Source organism: Rhamphochromis longiceps, linkage group LG4 (genome assembly GCF_057381845.1).
Source record: "Rhamphochromis longiceps isolate RC_006_pf linkage group LG4, R_longiceps_female_GT1.1, whole genome shotgun sequence".
NCBI classification, from domain to species: Eukaryota; Metazoa; Chordata; class Actinopteri; order Cichliformes; family Cichlidae; genus Rhamphochromis; species Rhamphochromis longiceps.
The window spans coordinates 17478652-17499881 of record NC_140560.1 but is presented as its reverse complement, the minus strand read 5'-3'; the positions used below and the strand labels follow the sequence as shown (position 1 = coordinate 17499881).

Below are 21230 nucleotides of genomic sequence, written 5' to 3'. Positions count from 1 at the left end.
TTCGTAAATCAGGGTGGAAAATAAGTATTTGGTCAATAACAAAAATACAACTCAATACTTTGTAACATAACCTTTGTTGGCAATAACAGAGGTCAAACGTTTACTATAGGTCTTTACCAGGTTTGCACACACAGTAGCTGGTATTTTGGCCCATTCCTCCATGCAGATCTTCTCGAGAGCAGTGATGTTTTGGGGCTGTCGCCGAGCAACACGGACTTTCAACTCCCGCCACAGATTTTCTATGGGGTTGAGGTCTGGAGACTGGCTAGGCCACTCCAGGACTTTCAAATGCTTCTTACGGAGCCACTCCTTTGTTGCCCGGGCGGTGTGTTTTGGATCATTGTCATGTTGGAAGACCCAGCCTCGTTTCATCTTCAAAGTTCTCACTGATGGAAGGAGGTTTTGGCTCAAAATCTCACGATACATGGCCCCATTCATTCTGTCCTTAACACGGATCAGTCATCCTGTCCCCTTGGCAGAAAAACAGCCCCATAGCATGATGTTTCCACCCCCATGCTTCACAGTAGGTATGGTGTTCTTGGGATGCAACTCAGTATTCTTCTTCCTCCAAACACGACGAGTTGAGTTTATACCAAAAAGTTCTACTTTGGTTTCATCTGACCACATGACATTCTCCCAATCCTCTGCTGTATCATCCATGTGCTCTCTGGCAAACTTCAGACGGGCCTGGACATGCACTGGCTTCAGCAGCGGAACACGTCTGGCACTGCGGGATTTGATTCCCTGCCGTTGTAGTGTGTTACTGATGGTGACCTTTGTTACTTTGGTCCCAGCTCTCTGCAGGTCATTCACCAGGTCCCCCCGTGTGGTTCTGGGATCTTTGCTCACCGTTCTCATGATCATTGTGACCCCACAGGATGAGATCTTGCGTGGAGCCCCAGATCGAGGGAGATTATCAGTGGTCTTGTATGTCTTCCATTTTCTGATGATTGCTCCCACAGTTGATTTTTTCACACCAAGCTGCTTGCCTATTGTAGATTCACTCTTCCCAGTCTGGTGCAGGTCTACAATACTTTTCCTGGTGTCCTTCGAAAGCTCTTTGGTCTTGGCCATAGCGGAGTTTGGAGTCTGACTGTTTGAGGCTGTGGACAGGTGTCTTTTATACAGATGAGTTCAAACAGGTGCCATTCATACAGGTAACGAGTGGGGGACAGAAAAGCTTCTTACAGAAGACGTTACAGGTCTGTGAGAGCCAGAGATTTTCCTTGTTTGAGGTGACCAAATACTTATTTTCCACCCTGATTTACAAATAAATTCTTTACAAATCCTACCATGTGGATTCATGGATTTTTTTTCACATTCTGTCTCTCACAGTTGAAGTGTACCTCTGGTGCAAATTATTGACCTCTGTCATCATTTTAAGTGGGGGAACTTGCACAATCGGTGGCTGACTAAATACTTTTTTGCCCCACTGTACCAGCTTGTGTCGAATATAAACTGGTCCTTAACTTTGAAAACTCAGCTTAAGAGTCTCATGGAGAGAGAGGCTCTAGAAGGCAACCAGACCAGCACAGCCTCTCCCAGCATAACTCAGAAGGAAGAACTTTTTCTTTTTCCAGCTGAGAGCTGCACATTGACTACACTGCCTGGGGTGGCACGTGTGGTTCACTCCAAAGCCTCCTGCACTGTCCATTGGATCGAGAGTGGCAAGAGCCGACCTAATGCCAAGGTGTTGCCAGCTGCCCAGATCCTGGGCATCCATGCAGCTCCACAACCTCGAACTGGCAGCAAATCTGGGCGGGGAAGCGCTGCTGTTGCTGGTGCTTCACTGACTATAACGGGTGATGCTCGTCGAACTGAAACCCCCAACCCTGATCCATCAGCAGACAGTTCTGCAAAGGTAGAGGAGAAGAGACTTCAGTCCCCTTGTGTCCCAGTTTCCTCTCAGCTGACTGTCAGAGAAGAGGGAGATGGGATGGGATCTTCTGATCCAGGAAAGGCCTGCACTGGCGTTGAGGTCAGTGGTGGTTTAGCCATGACCAGAAGCACGGACAGGTCATGTAGTGGTGCCGATGGCTCCGCTGAGCAGTACAAAGAGGAGCAGAGCACCAGCGCGTCTTCCTCGGAGGCAAATCAGCCTCCTTCAGTCAAACCTCCAGTGACTGGCTCAGACGAAGCCGTGTCGCAAGCTTCCCCACCAGCGACCAAAGAACGGGTCGTTGAGCAGATCAGAGAGGAAGGCTGGAGCGCCCGTGACGCAGAGAACGTCACCCTGGCCGAGCTGTACCTGATGTTTGGGAAGCCAGGCAAGCTGCAGCTGGAGTACGAGTGGCAGCCGGTCACAGCTCCACCCAGCAACTCAGAAGAGGGACAAGCCTCAGTGCAGCCAAAGCCCGACAGGACAAATCGAGTTTTGCGCTGCTTACTCAAGCTGGTTTCCACTGAAGTCAACCCCAAACCTCTGGTAAGTTTTCCCTTTTCTGTCTTCCAAGATTGTGGCCTGGTGTGTTGTTTAAATTACAAGTTGAAAAGATGAAAAATGTGTAATTATCAGTGGCATTAAGGCTTAAAATTAAACATTTTTAAGATGCAGCAGTGTGAAGAGTTTATATTCCGTACAAAGCCAGCTGATGAAAAACATGTTACTGGTTATGTACTATGAACACCACAGGTTTTTTTTTTTTGTTTTTTTTTTTTTGTCTTTTTCAATGAAAGTGCTATTTCGAGATAGGAGCATATCATGTGTCTTTTCCTTCAGGCTCCAGAGCTGTGCTCCACAGCCACATCACCCCTCAAGACCTATCAGGAGGAGCAAAACCAGGTCCTCACACCTCCGGCGAAGGGTCCTGTTGCAGGCGCCCGTAGCCCCAGCTGTGGGCGGCCGCAGGCGTCTTTGCGCATGCCCAAGTTACAGCTGCCAAGTGCTGGAGGTATTTATGTCTCTCTCCTGCTGGCTTTTGTGATAAAGTCTTTTCTGTACTTACAGTGCTGTAGTTATTAAACAGCGAGAAGTAATTATGCAGCACCGATGCTTCCTCTTTAGAAGTTGTCTTCAAATAGCTGCCTTTCCTGATGTGGCACCACATCTGTTTCAATCCTGTTCAGGTGGGCGCAACCTTCCCCGCTCTCTGCTGGGTTCTACTGCAGTTGGCGAATCAGAAAGCAGCGTGTTCGCAGTACCCACCACGCTGCCACCCAACAGCTCACGGCACAACCGAATGTTCTCCCCTAACAAAGAGGCAGAGCTAGCCTTCAGACAGCAGCTCGACTCGATCAGTGTAAGCCAGAATAATGCATCATTTTTTGTTTATGCCAACTGTACAAAGACATAATTCATGTATTAACGAGCATTAATATGTGCTTTTTTCTTTTCTTTTTCTCACAGATGCAGTCAGATCTTTTCCTTTCTAGACAGAGAAAACCTCGGAACAGACAACTTCGCAAACCACTTGTAGTTCAGGTGAGAGCAAGATCATTATCCATTCATCAGTTCTGGGCTTGGTTGGGTGGAAGGCGGGTTTTCCTAAGTGTGTTTTTGTTTGGCCACTTCTTTCTCGTTCACAGCGAACACTGCTGCCCAGAACTACAGGAGACACTCCTCAACACGTCTGCTCCTTCTCCATCCTCTCCAACTCCTCTGCCACAGGTACTCCTCAGATGGCAGGACAGAACGATAGAATATGTCGTCAGCTGAGGCTGGAAATGTTTAGGGCGTAGTTTTACAGTATGCATTAATGAAATCACAGCTAAAAACGATTTCTCTTTCTCAGCAAGACCCTCTGGTAATTGTCTGCTCTCTCACTTCCTGTTTCTTCCTTCAGGAATTGGATCTTTCCGGCCGATCCATCCCCGACTAGCTCCTTCCTCTCGCTCTGTCCAAACTAAAACAACCCCAGCAACATCCAGCTCTGCGGGGGCCAGCCAGCTCTCTAGTATGGACTTCTTCTGTTATCTACTACATTTTTCTGTTTTATTGAAATATTGATAAACTCTACACCAAATATACTGCAAAAAATTACATATTGTTGTTTTTATGGGGTCAACAACTTTGCTTTTATAAGCACCCAGTTTCACACCTTGGCTCAGGCGATTAGAGGATCATCAGGGGTCCTTTTGTCCCTCTGTGGGGGGATACTCCCACTAGGTTTAAATCTGGGACTCCCCACCATTTGACCTTAGAACTGAAGAAGCTTCTCGGATGAGAGGTGAAACGTCTTCAAGTAACTTAAAGAAGTCCAGATGCTTTTCTTTGTAAGCTCCTTTGACTACGATGACCTGGATGACTGAGAACCTTCACAGACATATTTTATAAAATTGCTTAAAAACATATTTAAGGTCCAAGTTGTATTTGTGTAAGATTCCTGTGTCAAAATCTAGAACTCTGAGAAGGTCAGTGACAGACAGTATTTCTGTGCAGACGACAGAAGCAAAAACATTTTTCCAGAAGACCTTGGACCATCCTTTTTTTTTTTTTCTTCCTGCTCTGCTCTTCACATGCTGTTGCTGTTGATGCTTATCAGGAGTGATATGACAAATCTCTCATTTGCCTGAACTGTTAATACTTTCAGGTGCCATTGACCTGGCAGCTAAGTCTGCAGGCATCATCCCAGGCAGTCCCTGTCGGGAGGTGGATTCTTCCACTGTGGATAACAGCGCTCTTCTCGCCACCACTCCCATTGCTGATGCTGAGCCAGACTCTCAACTCCACCAGCAAAATGTTCCAGAGGTCAGAGACAGACACACACACACACACACACACACACACACACACACACACACACACACACACACACACACACACACACACACGCTAGAAGCCTCCTTCATTTGATGTCTCCTCCTTGCCTGTGGCATTAGAATAAATGCTATTGCCCATTACCATCTTGGAGTGTTACATTTAAAACTGTCAGTTTTTGATTTATCTTACTTTAATGAAAGTTATTGCTCACTCTAATGATTTTCTGTTTATCTGTGCGGTGTAGGCCAGGTTTTGCATAATGTTTTTCTTTTTACTGTGCATCTGTCGTACAAGACTTCACAAATGATTTAGTAATTTTTATAGATTTTCTTTGTAGACATTATTCTTGCATACAGTTGTCATATTCATGATCACCTGTTTATTTGTCTGTTACGGTTTAAAAACAAGCTGCTCCAAACAGTTTGCCCTGATGGGATAAATAAAGCTGTTTGTATCGCCATCAGGGCGTTTCCTTGCTCACAGTGGACCTTTGTGAGGGAACACTTGGCTTAGTTAAAGGCAGTGAGTCTGCGTAACCTCATTTGTTTTCCAGTCGTAGCTGATCACCATTTGGTAAAGAAAATTGTCAGCTATGCTTGAATAAATGGTTTAAAAAAATGTGATGTGCTAAGTTAAATCGCTCTTTCCATAGAATGGCGTACCACCTCCGTCTCCTGGAGTCACCGGCGGGGGAGACTCACTCCTCTCTCCCCCGAGCGTTGCCTCGCTCCTTGATATCTCACTCCCAGGCCCTCCTGAAGAGGCTCTAACCCCCGGAGAACCTCAAACGCAGATCAGCGACTCCATCATCGAGCTTGCCATCAACTCCACACATTACGGTGCGTGCACGTGCAGACGTCTTACCCGAGCCATATTGACAAGAAACTGCTAAATAAAGCTTGTACAGTGTCCTGTACACCTCCAGGACACTGCGGCGTGCAGCCCGGATCTCAGCTGACCCTTCTCACCCTGGACACAGTCTGTTTGACCTGCTCCCCTCAGGCAGGAGGCTCCGGTCCATTCGCACCAGAACCTCTCGCCACAAGAACAGTTTCTTCCCCTCTGCTGTTGGACACATGAACAATAACCACATGACTGTCCCCGCCACTAACACATGACCCTACGCTGTGTCACTGCATCATTTCATGTTTGGCACTGATCACCACCTGCACTCATGTATATATCTTTCTACGTAGCACTCATAATTCTTATTCTCATGTATATATCTCATGTATATCTCATGCACATATCTTTCTTTCTACATAGCACTTTAATTCTTATTGTCTGCACTGAAGCACCGCAGCAATTTCCTAATGTTGTAAACCTCAACATCTGGCAATAAACCCATTCTGATTCTGATTCTGATTCTGATTTAGTGAAATGGAAAGTGAGAGTAGGTTAGAAAGGTTTTGTAATTACCACTGAGGTCAGCTTTGTGGCTCCACAGCATTAATTCCTCTGCAGGTTGTGGAAAAGAGTGCACGTTGACATCCAAGCAGCTAAACATCTGAGCCTGCTGAGTTTAATCGCTGATATCTCATTTCTGTTTGCCTGCTGCACTGCAGGTGAGGAGGCTGCTCTCTCTCCAGCCAAGCTGGGCAACAGCGACGGCTCCAAACTGCTGGCCTCGTCTCCCTCGCTCAGCCCATCCAGAGGCTGGATCCCTTCACCCAGCCACGACCCTCAGTGGTACCCCAGCGACTCGTCTGACTCCACACTGGGATGCCTCCTTTGTAAGAGTTTTTTTGCTTCCTTTCTCAAGAGTGTGCCAGAAGTTACATTTTAGGCCAAGAAGAACAGAATATTAAGTGGATGTATTTTTATCATTACTTCCCACTAAAAATGCTGCATACAGCAGCACGTGCAGTCAACATTTACAAAGATTTGTTTGTAAAATCCCCAATATTACTAACACAGCTGTATGATGAAAGGCCATTTACTCAGTCTTTTGCTCTTATTTTCCTTGCAGCCAGCATGGTCTCTCCTGATAAGGGCAGACGGACCACCCTAACCCCCACTGGCCCCTCCAGTGGCACAGCTCTACTCGGTCCTAGCCTCCTGGACTGCAATTCTCATGATTCCTTTCAATCCCGTGGCCTTCCTGATGTGGCAGAGGTAAGTAAATGCTTGTTGATTAAATGAAAGAAAGTTGTGACTGAGAAGCAACACTTGCCACAAACACAACACAGTGTGAATCTCAGCAACCAACATGTTATATGTTATTAATTAGTCTCTAAAATGTAAATGTAAAAACATCACTTCCCATTTTAAAAATAACCTGCATTTATATCCACTCTGAAAATGTGGTTCTTATCCCCTTTTGGATCTGTCCTGCTGTGCAAGTGGACTCTGACCCAGAGCCGGTTGTGTTAGGGACCACATGGTACCTTTTGGATAGATCAGCTTCTGGGCTGATCCACCAAATTTTAGGTGATTTTTAATGAAAAACTTGTTGAGTCACACCCTGAGATTCAGACACCATACCTTTTGAAATGCTGACAGCATTTAATATCTGAATCTCAGTCTGTGAACACGTTTCCATTTTTAGTGCTCTCTCTCGCTCTCTTGCGTGCTTTGATAGCGACTTTATGAAGAAATGAATCGGGAGTGTCAGTTAGCTGGTTCAGGTGTGGCAGGAGGGGATGAGGCAGAGAGAAGCTCTAAGTTTGTTAAAGATAACCTGCCAGTGAGCAGGTTTAGTTCAGATTGTGTTAAGTGATTCATCTCAGGGTTAACAAACGCAGACTTGTTAGCTTAAACCTGTTTCCTGGGATGGGGCCCAAACCTGCCTGGGAGGTGAATAGAGCCCGGTGACTGTTGCCTCCTGTGTTTGGACTAACACATCTGCTTTTTCAGTAAATAATTTAATTTCATTGACAGATATTGATGTGATGAACTTTCCCCCCCCTGCACTCTTGACCTAAAGTATGAAACTGTTCGAGGGATGTCTGGAAAAATCTTGTTTTTTGGGTTTTTTTTCTCCTTCTTGGATTTGCCCTTGTTGTCAGTCTGAAAGCTCTTTGGTGTTGCTTGCAGATGGATTCTCAGCTTGCTTGTATGATGAGTGAGAGCAGCATAGACTACATCGCTCGCTTCAATGATCTGGCTCAGGAGCTCGCCGTAACTGAGCCCTCCATTCCACCTCCCTGAGGAAGACTCCACCAAGCCATGGTCATCTGTACCTCTAATCTACAGCCAGTTCCAGGCATTTCCACAGTTCCAGGAGAGAGAGACACAAACTTCTGGGCCCACACTTGGAAGCAGTGACTACTGCTAGAAATTCAAAACCGATTTGCAGCCAGCAGCTGCAAATTACCCCAACTTTTACCACGTCTGGTTCTCACACCTGTCGATAAGCAGGCCGGTCCTAAAAAGAGACCAAGGCAGAACTTTGCTCACCTAGAGCATCATGTTGTTGGTGACAAGAGGTACTGTAAGTGAGGAGAGGAGAGGTTTCCTCTCTGTCTTCTCCCTGTTTGGAGAAAGAAGACTGGGGAGAAAGGCCAACCCCATCCCCCCTCAAAGCCATCCATGGCCTGTTTGTAAAAGTGCAATAATAGGTGGTCAACCGTGACCATTGTTCAAAAGCGAGTTGCGTTGGTTTCACTGAACTGTTCTCTAAGGAACAATTCCCTTTAAATACAAACACTTTAGATAAAACAAATGAGTTTACAAAGATACAACCTCATGTACAGGAAAATACTATGCCATATCCGAACAAAATATCTGATCTTTCATGTCTCTTCCTGCTCTCGGTGTGTGAGTGCATGAATGTATCTGTGTGTGCGTGTGTATTAAAGGCTGTAAGGCTGACCGCTCAAAATGTGCAGTTCAGATCATCAGCTGGTGGCAAACAGCCACTGGACTGTGATTTTTATTAAAAGTAATGTCGGTGAGAAAGAGATACTTGGCATAGTTCAGTAGCAAAAGTGGAACAAAACAAAGTGATGTGTAGAAGTTCATTTTTCCTGTTGGCCTCCTTTTTTCTTTTCTTTTTGTTCCTCATCTCTTATGAGTTCAGGTGTTACAGATTGTGTTGTAGTCACACGTGTTTGGAATCGGGTTCTTCATTTCTCAAACCCACATTTAAAAACAAACAAACAAAAAAAACAAAACAAAAAAAACAAACAAATACAAATAAAAAATGGCAGCTTGTTGGTTGACTCCACTTGGGTAGCTCCACAGATGCTGAAAATGTTATTGGAATTATTTTATTGTTGCATTCATTTCTCATTAGTTTTGTGTGCAGAGATGCAAGTTCAAATATTGGATTTTGTTGCATAAACAGGAATACCTTTTTAGATATTTAAGCCCTCTTCACACGTGTGGTATTTGGAGACTGAATCAGAATGTTTTAAAGAGTCTGTGCTGACAGTGCTTATAGCCACAAACAGCATAATGTGCGTAATGTACTGTTCTTCATGGTTGTTGCGTCTGAATGAAAGCCTTGAGGAACGTTCACATTAAAACGTTTCCTTTGACTCGGCGCTTTCCCAGCTCCTCATTCGCAAGCTGCAATAGGGAGAATTTCCCTCCTGTATTGTAGATGTGAGCGTGAATTGCACAGGAAGGTTTTAATGAAGGGAGATGAACAACTCAAAAAGATGCGCGTGAGCGGCAGCACTCTGATGCGTGCCTGTCTGTTAACATACATTCAGGCTTGTGCTGTTTTAAAAGGTGACCTATCCAGACCTGAAGCTGCCAGATCAACAGCAAGGAGGGCGTGTCTTTGTTTACTTTTGCTGTCGTTTTCAGTAACGCTGACACAACAGGTGGGCGCTCTCTTGCCGACGCCATCGATTACAAGGAAATCTAACAATGTTGCTCATTTACTTTCCTTAGTTCTGTTGCTTTCTTGCCGTCCTAATTAGTTCAAACAAATGAGCTGGCTGCAGCCACACATTCATTTTGTTTGACAAACTAGAATTATGAATGTCCTGGCTACTATTGAGTTCCCAGTAGAAATACACTCCATAAGAGCGAGCGGTTAATTTAATGAAACACTAAAGCCATAGTTGACTCCATTTATTTTAATTTTTGTTTTTTATTATATGCCCCCAAATTACTTTCCTCTGACTAGTGGATGCTAACAAAACACTATGACTAAAGAGTGGCTCTTGCATGTTACAGAAGCAGACATCGTTTCTCTGAATTTTTCATGCAGTACAGACTCATTGCCTTCACATTTAATTTGATCAACCAGCATCATCTCTATGCAGCTGTGTGAACCCGTTTGGTGTAAACTGTTAGACCTCTTTGTCATTCCACAAACGAGATTGTAAGACGATCTAACAAATGTAAGCGCTCCTGTGGTGTTAGTTTGTGAACATTTGGAAACGCTTGATCTTGTCACACTAGATGATTCTTAATAAGGAATCCTATTGAAGGATGTATTTGTACAAATGGAAATTCCAGTATTCACTGCGCTTTTGTAACATAATGTAAATCATTATTTGGACTATTTATTGTTAATATTTCTGAGACAAGTGTTTTTTCTGTTTTAATTTAAGGTGACATCCAAGAAAGGAGGAAAAAAAATACTGTTTTCAGTTTGTAAAAGGTGTTTTATTCTGTGCATAAAGATAGTTATAAAAACCTGCCTGTTTTCTTGTATTCACTGTGTTTGGGGGATACACAGCAGTTCATATGCAAGCTTGTACAAAGTTCGGTCTTTGGCCTTGGGCTTGTTTCTGACAGGTTTGTCAGCTTCTCCAGAGATGGATGAGTGGTTTATCCGCACAGACTCCACACTGAATTCCTCGCTGCTCCCAATAAAAGTACAATCATGCTCCAATCCAGACGACACTTTAAAGTGACAAAGAATATTAGCCGGAAACAAAAACTCGACTGCACGTACGTGTGCTGAAGTGACTCATTTTCAGTGATGTGCTCTGCATACTGCATGGAAAATATGACCCAGAAACAGGTCGGGTGCTGCACCATTTTTCAATGAGAAATTGTTGGCAAACGTTGACTTTGTAACCACAGTAGATATTTTAAAGGAGAGTAAGTGACACAGTTGTGGGTAGACATTCTGCCAAAACATCAGACATGATTCCTTTACCACAGTTTGGTTTATTTAAGCTGTTCTGTTTGCATCAGGAGTCCCAAATTATGGAGTTCAAATTAAACCATCTCTTCTCACCAGCCTGCAAAATGTGATACTGCAGGCTTTTGCCAACAATTTTTGTTGTTTTTGGGTGGGAAGGGTAAAAGTTTCTCAGACATGACAGACAATATCAACATGTAAATTAGACATTAAACAATGAATAGTACAAAAACCCACTCCAGCTCTGTCCCAGATGTTATAAAACAGATCTCCTCATTTCCTCCAAAGTCTTGCTTATTTCAGGTCCTAGACCTCACCAGCTCGAACATCACTTATCCTTAGGTTTTTGCTCCTTTCGAGCGCGCGAGGACATGAGCTTGAAGAAAAGTGCAGGCCAGAGTGTGCGGAGGTATACTGCAGCAGTGGGCAGAGGGCCGGCCAAAACCACGTCTTTACTTTGCTGACGAACAGCCTTTAGGACTTCCCACGCCACGTCCCTGGGGTCCCAGCCCGTAGCTGTAGTTCTGTCCAATACTGAGCGGTAGTTGCAAAGACAAGAGACATGTTGCATCATTGATACAAGAGAGTACAGATTACTTCAATTAATTCAAATTACTTTTATTTATATAGTACCAAATCACAACAGCAGTTGCCTCGAGGTGCTTTTTAATGTAAGGTAAGAAAGACCCTACAATAACTTATAAATTACTCTGGTTATGTTGCTTCTTACTTTTATTATTTAGTTATAAAAATCCATTTGGCTTGTAGTCTTTTCCTTATTTAGTCAAAAAAAAAATCCGTAAGAAAACACAAAATCCCAGCTGGCATCAAAGATCCACACACATTCCAACACCACCTTAATAACTCTGAGATTTATCACCTGTTACCAGCTGACTCTTAAAAATGCTGCTTTTGCTACTGTTACTCTTTTGTTCCATCCTCTCACTGCCTCACCTCCATACTTGGATCCATCTCCTGTGACAGCATTGATCGACAGGTTGGTTCAGATGTACCCGGGGCTGATCACAGTCACTGGGATCCCGTAGCGCTCCATCTCTGCCCGCAAGCAGTCGAAGTAGGCCTGGGTGGCGTGCTTGGACGCAGCATCTGACCAGCATGAGACAAATCAGACGCTTGCTTTAGTTACCCTCCTCCTGCTGGCAAACTCATGTTGTGTTTGTTTGCATTAATCAAAGACGACTTACAGGCTGACCGGTAAGGAATGGCTATCTTCCCCTGGACGCTGCTAATCACCGTGTCCGTTTTAGCCAGGTCGAAGACAACAGTACAGGGAGTGTGAATCTGGTGGATAACCAAAGCGAAACAAAACGACTCTTTACATATGGATCCTTAGAGGCTAAGCTATAGTTCAGACAGACCAGACTTTATTGTGTTACTCCTTTGTGTGTATATACATACCAGTTTCTGTGTGTTTGCTGAACTCGCTGTTAGTTCTTGGACCACCTGCTGCAGGCGAGCTGCGTCACGTCCACACAGCACAAGCCGTGCACCTGCAGCGTGGAAGACCCGCGCAGACTCTACAATGCAGAATTCTCGTTGTAGATTAGTGAGCATAAAACAGGGGTGGGTGCAGAGAGCCACACCACTAAGCTGAACTCAAATCTGCTCAGTATCTCTTTAATTCTTACCAGGAGCACTTTATAAAACTGAAATAAGCATAGAAGAAAACTGCTAACATTTTTATCATGATATAATAAACATTCCCCAAAACAATTGTGCACAAAATGTCCATATTTTTGCAAAATTTAAAAGACTTAACTTTATTTTAAAATAAGTGCTATTGCTATTTTTAATTATTTTTTCTTGCTCAGCTACAGGAATCTAGTCCGTCTTGAGTTTCTACATCCAGTGAATCAACAGTGCAACAAACTGAAGTTAACGGTTTTAGTTACAACACCAACAGCATGGTTCACTGACTTGCACAACACCTTCTGCTGTACGATTCAGCGAAAAAAAAAGCAATTTTACTTCTGGCTTCATTTCAGTCACTTTATCTTGCATCTGCTTTAAAAGTCCCACATTTTTCCCTGTCAGATTTTGACAGGTGTAAGTTGTTTACAAACAAACAAACTTTGGTAGTCCCTTTTACTGAGCCTGTGGCTGCTAAACTCTTTTATTTATTTATTTATTTAGGACAGTGCATGTTAATGAACATAAATGTAAAAAAAAAAATTACATGAATGTAAACATACCAGATTATAGCCAAGGGCTAATTTCCATCTGTTGTCCTTAAGCATAAAAATAGACATAATAATTCATAAAAATTCATCATTCATTCATAATAAAAACTCCATCACCAAACTTACACATACACACCATTCTGTTCCCAAAATAAAACATTAACACTATACAACTTATACATGATCACACACTTGACACTTTTCGTTGTCCCATGTAAAAAATTCATTAACAGGGCTGGGTCATCACAACTGTCATCCACAGCCACCAAGCACTCTTTGATAAACTCCTCAGAGGATGGCTTGTTTGAAATCACAAAGCTGGTCTTGCCTGCTCCATCCCTGGATGTGTGAGGCTTAGTGAAAAGTCCTGTTGCTTTTCGCAGATTTGCTAGCAACAGTCCAGCTCTTTTCTCTCTCTGTTTAGTCTCACAAAGGGGATTCAATCTGTAATCCATAAACAGAGCACTCTGCTCTCCACAAACTAAACACATGGCTTTACCTCTGACTTCAGTAATTAAATATTTAGAAGTCTACGTCCTGTTAAAAACTCTACACTCCGTATCAATCTTTCCTGTTTTTAAAGGTCAGCTGACATCTTTCGGGGCTAGAAACTCTCAGAAACAAAAGATCAGGCACACTTACAGAGGAGATGCATTCGCTCACAAACATGTGTTTGTAAAGTAAAAAAATAGCATTCATGTTCAAAATAGAAGTGACAAATTTGTATTGTGGTTTCCTACAAAAATCAGGAATCCACTCTCTGACCAGGAATTTATCAAAGAGTGTTTGGTGTCTGAAATGGGACAAAATGATTCATGTATACGTATATATGTTTAAATCCTAATTTCCCATTGATCGCACGCAGACTGGTCCGAGACAACCAACGGGCAGTACAATGTCCAAATCTGATAAAGAACTACAACTACATGTTGGCATCTGCACAACAACACTGAAGAATGAGATTGCACATTATCTAAATAAAAGCCTACTAGCACTAAAGCAGTATGGTTTAGAGAGTTTGCACATGTAAGCTGAAATGAATGAATGGAGGCTGACCTTTCCCGAGCCCAGAGCTGGCCCCAGTTATGACCACTACAGCACCTTGGACTGAAGCCCCTTTTCTGAGACGTACAAGTATCCGGTACAACAATACGACTCCCAAACCGGTTAAAACCACCGGTAGCATTCCTCCTCCCATCACACGCTCCATTACTTGGCAATCACCAGCTACCTGCAGGTAAAAAATAAACAGTAAATACCTTATAAGAAATTACTTACTGTACCTTTAAAGTCCATCTGAATGCAACTACCAACATGACAATAATAAACACACATACAGCCAAAAAAGCGGGGGAATTAAATGGTAATTCATTGTAATAAGAACAGTAGGAGTTATGGATCTTCCTTTATCTTCTTAACCACTTAAGCCCCACCTGCTAGCAACAACCAATAACTTGATATCACCAGACTTCGGACAATCTTATTAAGCAAATGTTAACTAAATACATGCATCACTTAGCACATTAATATTCGCATGGTTAAAAAGTACAGTTCAGTATGCCAGGTGAACACCTTGCACATGCACACACTGGGTTTAGCACTAGCTTGTTCTGCGCAGGCAGTGTCAAAATAACGGCTACTGAGGCTAAAGCTAACAACAGCTAGCATCTCTAGCAAATACTAACAAGTGTTGGTTTGTAGTTCTGTTTTTTACAGGTCTCACCTGAGCCGAGCTGCTGAGCAGAGCAGCAGTAGTGTGTCAATGTGTCTCCTCTTCTTTTAGCTGATCTTCTTCCTTCTGTTTTGTCTTTATTGACGGTTAGAAAAACAGCTTTTGGTCGCTTTAGCGCCACCGTCTGATCTGGAGTATGCACTTAACAAAATGCGCTCTTTCAAATGATTAACAAATAAGGAAATAAGCTATTATTTCTCGTAAAGCTCATAATTTGATAATTTGCTATATTAATGCTTTACATTTATATTTAGAGGTCTTTTTAAACCACTAGTGCCTATTTAATCAGCTGCTATCTTCTTCATTGCTACATGATCCATTAGAAGTGTGCTCTACATCTCATTTCAGTTTTTCTTTTTAATTATTTAAAAATTCTTAGTTTTAGTTTACTTTATTTTTATTATTTATTACAAAATGTAGGGTATTTGTCAGGGTCATATTCTTCAGAAGTTCAGAATGGAAATTGCATCACAAACACAGGAAGTTGACTCAGAGTCATGCAGACATCCTGAGTGTGAATAAATACAGCTGAGGTCAGAAGTTTACAGGGACTCACTATGGACTTTAATTTCATGATCTCTTTGAATTGTCCTGGGTGAAATGATTGTACAGCACACATTTTTAATTTCTTTAAAATGAACAAAAATTAGGTAAACAAGTTTGAACTGGTTTTGAACTTTCTCTAATCCAAGGTTACACGAGGTCAAACGTATGTACCTCTAAGGCTGTTGCAAGTTAAAATTTGTGCTTTATAAATATAATTATAAACGATTTTAATGTAACATTTTTTTCAAGGGATGATTATACAGCGTACATCTTTAATGACTTTTAAAAAAAGACTTCTTTATTTTGGATTTTCTCTAATCCACACAGGGTCAAAAGTATATATAGGCCCAAATATATACATACACCCCCAGTAATATTTGGTTAAATGTCCTTTAGTAAGTTGCACTTCAACCAGATGCTTTTTGTAGCTATTGATGCTACCACCCTGGTTAACACTGTTACTAAGTTTTAAAGACTCAACATTACTGCCCTGAACTTACCTCTTGTCATTGTGGCCAAACAGGTCAATCTTTGCTTCGTCTGACCATAACACTCTGATTTATAAATCAAATCAAGGTACGGTTTATCATCTCATGTGACTTCTGATGTAGATGTGAGTTCCGGCCACATTTGAGACCTATCCAACACATTTCCCAAGGATACCAAGAATACACCGTTGTGTGGATTGTGATCTGGACTTTCAGAATCAGAATAGTTTATTGATCCCTTGGGGCAATTGTGTAGAAAGCATTATTTTTGCAAGAATTAGTTTCCAACCTGTGTGGTGTTGTAAACAGGGACTATAACTGTTTTGTTTTTTTAAAATCATGTCTAATAGGATTCTTTTTTTGTTATAGTTGTTGATGCATCTTTAATTAAATCTTTCCCTGCAGGTCTTCTATGGGTGGAGCCTCTAACCTGTTTGTGAGTCAGTTTTCAGTCCAAGCAAACAGTGTTTTATGTGCTGTCGTCTAAAATATTATAAAATTGCCTAAAATAGAAGTGTTTAAAACAGATCCTGTGCAGCTGCAAAGCAAAAATAAAAAACTCCCTCCAGGCAGAAGCGGCCATTTTCGTATGTGGGGAAAACCCCCACAAAAACAGAGGGGACAGGCTGGCACCAGAACACCACGGATGTGCCCCGAGATGAGTGTGAAAATGTGATTATCAACAAGCCCACCTGGGCTTCAGGTAGGCCGCACGCTTGTCCAGAGTTCACTTTGTCTTCAAGCTTTTTAATTTAAAACATAAAGTGAGGCCTACCCCAAGCTAAAAGAAGGCAGATTATGTTCTCAGATAAAGCAAGCAATGAGGGCGAAGCAGAGAAAGTACCTGCACAATACATTCACATAAATCAAAATGGAATTTCTTTGAGGACACAAACATCTGGGGAGTAAACAGCTGTTTCAATACCTAATCACAGATTGTGCTCTCTGTTGTACACGTTTTTAGTAAGGCATAATTAACTAAAAGGCTAGAGAGATGAAAGGATGCCAAGCTGATACCAGGCCTCAGTCACATGAGTGGAGATGTGGACATGCAATAAAGATCTGGCACTTCATATATTAAACTGATGAGAGGCTGTGTTCACCCCAGAAAGCTTCCAGAAATTTGGGCAAATGTCTGCTGTGAAGTTTTTAGTCAAACGAAATTGCAGGTCAGTTTAAAGCGCAAAATTGTGCAAGTAGTCCAAACTAAACCGTTCTTGAGATGCAGAAATGTTGTCACACACACAAAAATTAGACGATTGTGCCTCCAAACAAATTGCACTTACAAATGCTTGTGACATAAATGATGAAAACGGTAGGTGCAAAGTTGAGATTGAACAGTGTTACAGTTAAAATGATAAGCCAGCCATTCAGCTGACTCATTGGTGATTGCAGGTTTCATTACAGAAGAATTTCAAGGAGAAGACAGACGGCAGGGAGTCAGAAACAGGGGATGGAAATGCAAGATGTTGAGGACGACTTATGAGAAACAGACACATTTCTAATAACATTAGACTGACTGGTTTTGGATTTACTTGATTACTCTGATCTGGTACCTGACAATAGCTTCATTGTCTTCCTGGATTTTAACAAGGCTTTTGATACAATTGAACATCAATTTATATTCCACTCTTTGGAAAAATTTGGCTTTGGCAAGTTTTTCTGTAAAGCTGTCAAAATCTTATACACAAATGGCAATAGTTCTATTAAAATAATTAACGGCTCCACCCCGAGATTTGACCTGAAACGTGCTATTCGCCAAGGATGTCCTATTTCACCATATTTATTTTTACTTTGTACACAAATTCTTGCAACTAATAGTTCAAACAGTGTTGTACAAGGAATCACCATAGCTGATAAGGAGCTCGTCATCAGCCAGTTAACCAATGACACCACACTCTTCTTGAAGAATGCAAACCAAATCCCTGCAGCCCTTACTGTGATTAGTGATTTCTCTGAGGCCTCTGGTTTATGCCTAAATCTAAAAAAGTGTGAGTTACTAGCAATTAAAGACTGCCCTGCAAATACTATCTGTAATATCTCTGTTAAACAAGAAGTCACATACTTGGGACTGTTAATATCCAAAGACCAAAAATCAAGATGCTCTTCAAACTTCACTCCAATTATACAGAAAACCCTAAAAAAGTTCAACCAGTGGCTGCAAAGGGACTTGTCTTTGAAAGGTAGAGTGTTAATTACTAAAGCAGAAGGGATATCCCGATTAACATATGCTGCTCTCTCCTTACATCTGGATAAGAAAATTAGTAAAGATATTGACCGTATGCTCTTTAATTTTATATGGAAAAACCGTACGCATTATATTAGAAAAACTGTTGTGATGAATAAGTACGAATCAGGTGGGCTTAACGTCTTAGACTTTTCTACTTTAAATAACACTTTCAAAATTAATTGGGCTAAACATTTTCTTAAAAACTACCTCTATCTGGAACTTTATACCATATTATATTTTCTCTCATTTTGGTGGCTTTAATTTTATTTTAAATTGTAATTACAATGGTGAGAAACTCCCTGTAAAGCTTTCATCCTTCCATAAGCAGGTCCTCTTAGCGTGGACCCTCATTTATAAACACAACTTCTCACCTCACAAATACCTTATCTGGAACAACAGAGATATTTTATAGAAAAATAAATCACTTTTCCTGGAAACTTGGGTCCAAAATGGGATCCTATTGGTGGCTCAGCTGGTTAATAAAGAGGGACAACTACTTACTTACAACGACTTTATTGCACTATATAATTTTCCAATCAGTGTTCAGGAATTCTCAATGGTGCTTGGTGCCATACCCTCAGGGACTTTAATGTTATATAAAAACACTGACAGCTTAATATCTACCTCAGTCACTCTCCCCGATCCAGCTGAGTCACCAATAGGAAAAATCTGCTTTTCATAGGAACTTGGTAACAGCAATAAGAGAATACGTAGTTTATTCCAAGAAGATATCGTCTCTCTCCCATATATAACATCTTATTGGAACCGATATGTTCCAGATATCAAGTGGAAGACAGTCTGGATGGTCCCCCATAAATATTTGATTGTAAATAAGGTGAAATAAGTCTCTTTTAAAATTCTACATAAATGTTATCCAGCCAGTCACTACATGGTCAAATTTAAAAGGGACATAAATACTAATTGTACTTTCTGTGGGGATCATCCAGAAACTGTGACACATCTTTTTTGGTACTGTTCTTTTACAAAGAGATTCTGGAAGGAATTTAGCAGGTTTGTTATTGTCCATATTTTAAGGGAGTTTTCTTTACGATGGGAAAATGTTTTATTCTGTTTCTTTAAGTTCCCCAAGAAGTATGAGAAAAAAAAATTTATGATAAATTTCTTAATACTTTTAGCTAAATTTTTGATCCATAAATGTAAGTTTACTAACAAAACACCATATTTCTGTCATTATTTTAAGGATGTGGAAATGTACATACAATCAATATCAGACTCCAGCAACAAAAAGGCTCTCAAAACAATATATGTATGTGAATTTTTGCGTGTATTCTTATAATTGTTACCTTTTTCTTTTACCCTTGGCTTTTTGTGTTCATGTTCTGTTGTTTTGTATACTTCATCTGTTCGTATATTGTATACTCATTGTTTGATAAATAAAGTTTAAAAAAAAAAAAGACACGCTTTGTTTAGACCCCCAAAATCCTTTCCACGCCCACCCCCGTGACATCACGCTCCAAAGCCCTATTACCACAGAACGTGGTGCCGTTTAATGACATTACGTCACAGAACGTGGTGATGTCATAGTGACAGTCCTTTCATCCTTTGATGTTCAAGTCTATAAATAGAGGAAAGCTGTCAAAGGGAATTCATTGAGCTATCGTTTTGTTGGAGTGATACAGCACATAAAAAAGCAGAAATGACTTCGAAACCTAACAAAGACAGAAATGTTAATTTCTTGAAAGCAATGGTTAAAAAAAGTGAAAAAGAAACATATGCCAGACAGTTCGACCAAAGACTGCAGCCAATGATTGATGAAGTTGAAAAGCTTAAAACTGAGCTTGACTACTTCAAAAAACAGGACACAATCAAGAACAAACGGATCGAGGATCTAACTAAAGAAAACAAAGAACTTTGGCAGAATAATGAGATGCTGTCTTCTGTTGTGGACGACAGGACTAGTATCTCAGACAGGTTGGACTCGATAAAAGATGACAACGAAGCTCTCATAAAGTTCCGCGCAGAGACGGAGAAAACGCTGGCTGAACTTAATAGGAAACATGAAGAAGATGTTGAAGTGCTGCAAGCACTGCTGGAAACAGAAAAAGAAAAAGTTGCGCGTCAGCAGTTTCACAACAGCCAAGTCGTCGACTTACTGGTGAAACGCCACAAAGAGGAGAAAAATCGGATGCAGCAATTTTACGACGAAAATACATCAAAACTCACAGACAAAGCATATGCTGCAGAAACAAAGTTAAAAATCGTCATAGGCATTTATGATAAATATATTGCAAAGCTTGAGAAGAAAGTGGAAATTGGTAAAAGTGTGAGCATCAATGCAGTCAAAGAACGTGAGGAGGAACATAAATCCTCGCAGTTTTGGATCGAGGGCCTTTTGACGCATAATGCAAAGCTGCAGGACCAAAACAAATTAATAGGCAAAACGGTGAAAGATTTAACAGATGAGAAAGCTCAAATGGGGAAGACCATCAACGAAAAAACGGCCCAGCAAATGGAGATGAAACAAAAATGTCAGAGAAATATTAGGGCTCTGGCCTTTGAAAAGAAAACGAAGGCTGGGGTCGAAGATGAAAATAATTCTCTGAAAAAGAAAAATGAAGACATAAAAAAGGCCCTAAGTAAAGAGAAGGAAGAACACAGAAAGACAGCAGTGGACAGGTATAAAGTAAAAACGGCACACAATCAGGCACTGGCTGAAAAGATCTCACTGGAAGAGCAACTGCGCGCCACAAAAAAGCAAACAGAAATATTCACACACAAAACGAATTGCCTGGAAAAGAAAAAGCGCCACTTCCAAGAGGAATTGTACCAGTGCGTTTTGTCCTTTGAAAAGGCATTTCCACATGCAGGTCACTTCAGAGAAAAAGAAAAGGTGGAATTTAGGGATAAATTCCTCAACTTGAAAAAGAAATACGTAGACGGTGTGGAAGGCATCCCCTTTGTTGGAACAACGAAGGAGTTTCTTGAAAAACAGCTGAACTGTCTACGTACCAGATGCAAGGATCTAGATGCAGCTTTACTAGATAAAACACGGGAGCTGGAATCATTTAAAAAGCAGTACAATGATATGGTAAAGTCTTCCGAATACGCTTTATTCAAACAAAAACAGGAGCTCATTGGACCAGTGAACCAGATGATTAGAAAAGCTGGCAATGAAGAAAAAGAGATAGGTCATCTAAAATCTAGAGTGAAAGACGTTCAACTCCAGCTTAAATTAGAAAAACAGAAAGGACAAAAGCTCGCACCGTTGGTCCATAGAGGCGTGATGGGGAGATGTTATGGGGAGACTCCGTCTCAGATCTTTCC

At 41.5% G+C, this 21230-nt stretch overlaps 2 protein-coding genes across 2 annotated transcripts in view; one reads left to right on the top strand and one right to left on the bottom strand.

The window, feature by feature from the left end:
* The window catches only part of LOC146671360 (protein cramped-like), a 34940-nt gene extending 25430 nt beyond the window's left edge, over positions 1-9510 (top strand). The window contains exons 9-19 of the mRNA XM_085405338.1: positions 1484-2425; positions 2720-2891; positions 3067-3239; positions 3347-3421; positions 3526-3607; positions 3783-3893; positions 4530-4687; positions 5352-5538; positions 6265-6432; positions 6669-6814; positions 7736-9510. Of these exons, the coding sequence (XP_085261464.1) occupies positions 1484-2425; positions 2720-2891; positions 3067-3239; positions 3347-3421; positions 3526-3607; positions 3783-3893; positions 4530-4687; positions 5352-5538; positions 6265-6432; positions 6669-6814; positions 7736-7849 (2328 nt within the window). The 3' untranslated portion in view covers positions 7850-9510. The remainder of the gene's footprint in view (positions 1-1483; positions 2426-2719; positions 2892-3066; positions 3240-3346; positions 3422-3525; positions 3608-3782; positions 3894-4529; positions 4688-5351; positions 5539-6264; positions 6433-6668; positions 6815-7735) is intronic.
* A 1244-nt stretch (positions 9511-10754) lies between these two features.
* On the bottom strand, positions 10755-14801 carry LOC146671359 (peroxisomal reductase activating PPAR-gamma-like). Its single transcript, XM_085403576.1, has 6 exons — positions 14673-14801; positions 14006-14180; positions 12168-12286; positions 11954-12050; positions 11703-11855; positions 10755-11282 (listed from the first exon to the last, which is right to left on the bottom strand). Exons 2-5 carry the CDS (start codon positions 14157-14159, stop codon positions 11752-11754), a joined length of 474 nt encoding a protein of 157 aa, XP_085259702.1. The 5' UTR covers positions 14160-14180; positions 14673-14801; the 3' UTR covers positions 10755-11282; positions 11703-11751.
* Positions 14802-21230: the final 6429 nt, after the last annotated feature.

Excerpts from the sequence above, each read along its gene's own strand:
- LOC146671359 (XM_085403576.1), bottom strand. The coding sequence starts at position 14,159 with ATGGAGCGTGTGATGGGAGGAGGAATGCTACCGGTGGTTTTAACCGGT. Across the intron at positions 12,287-14,005 it reads CAGCTCTGGGCTCGGGAAAG|AGTCTGCGCGGGTCTTCCAC; the intron begins GTCAGCCTCCAT and ends TCTGCATTGTAG. Across the intron at positions 12,051-12,167 it reads CAGCAAACACACAGAAACTG|ATTCACACTCCCTGTACTGT; the intron begins GTATGTATATAC and ends GTTATCCACCAG.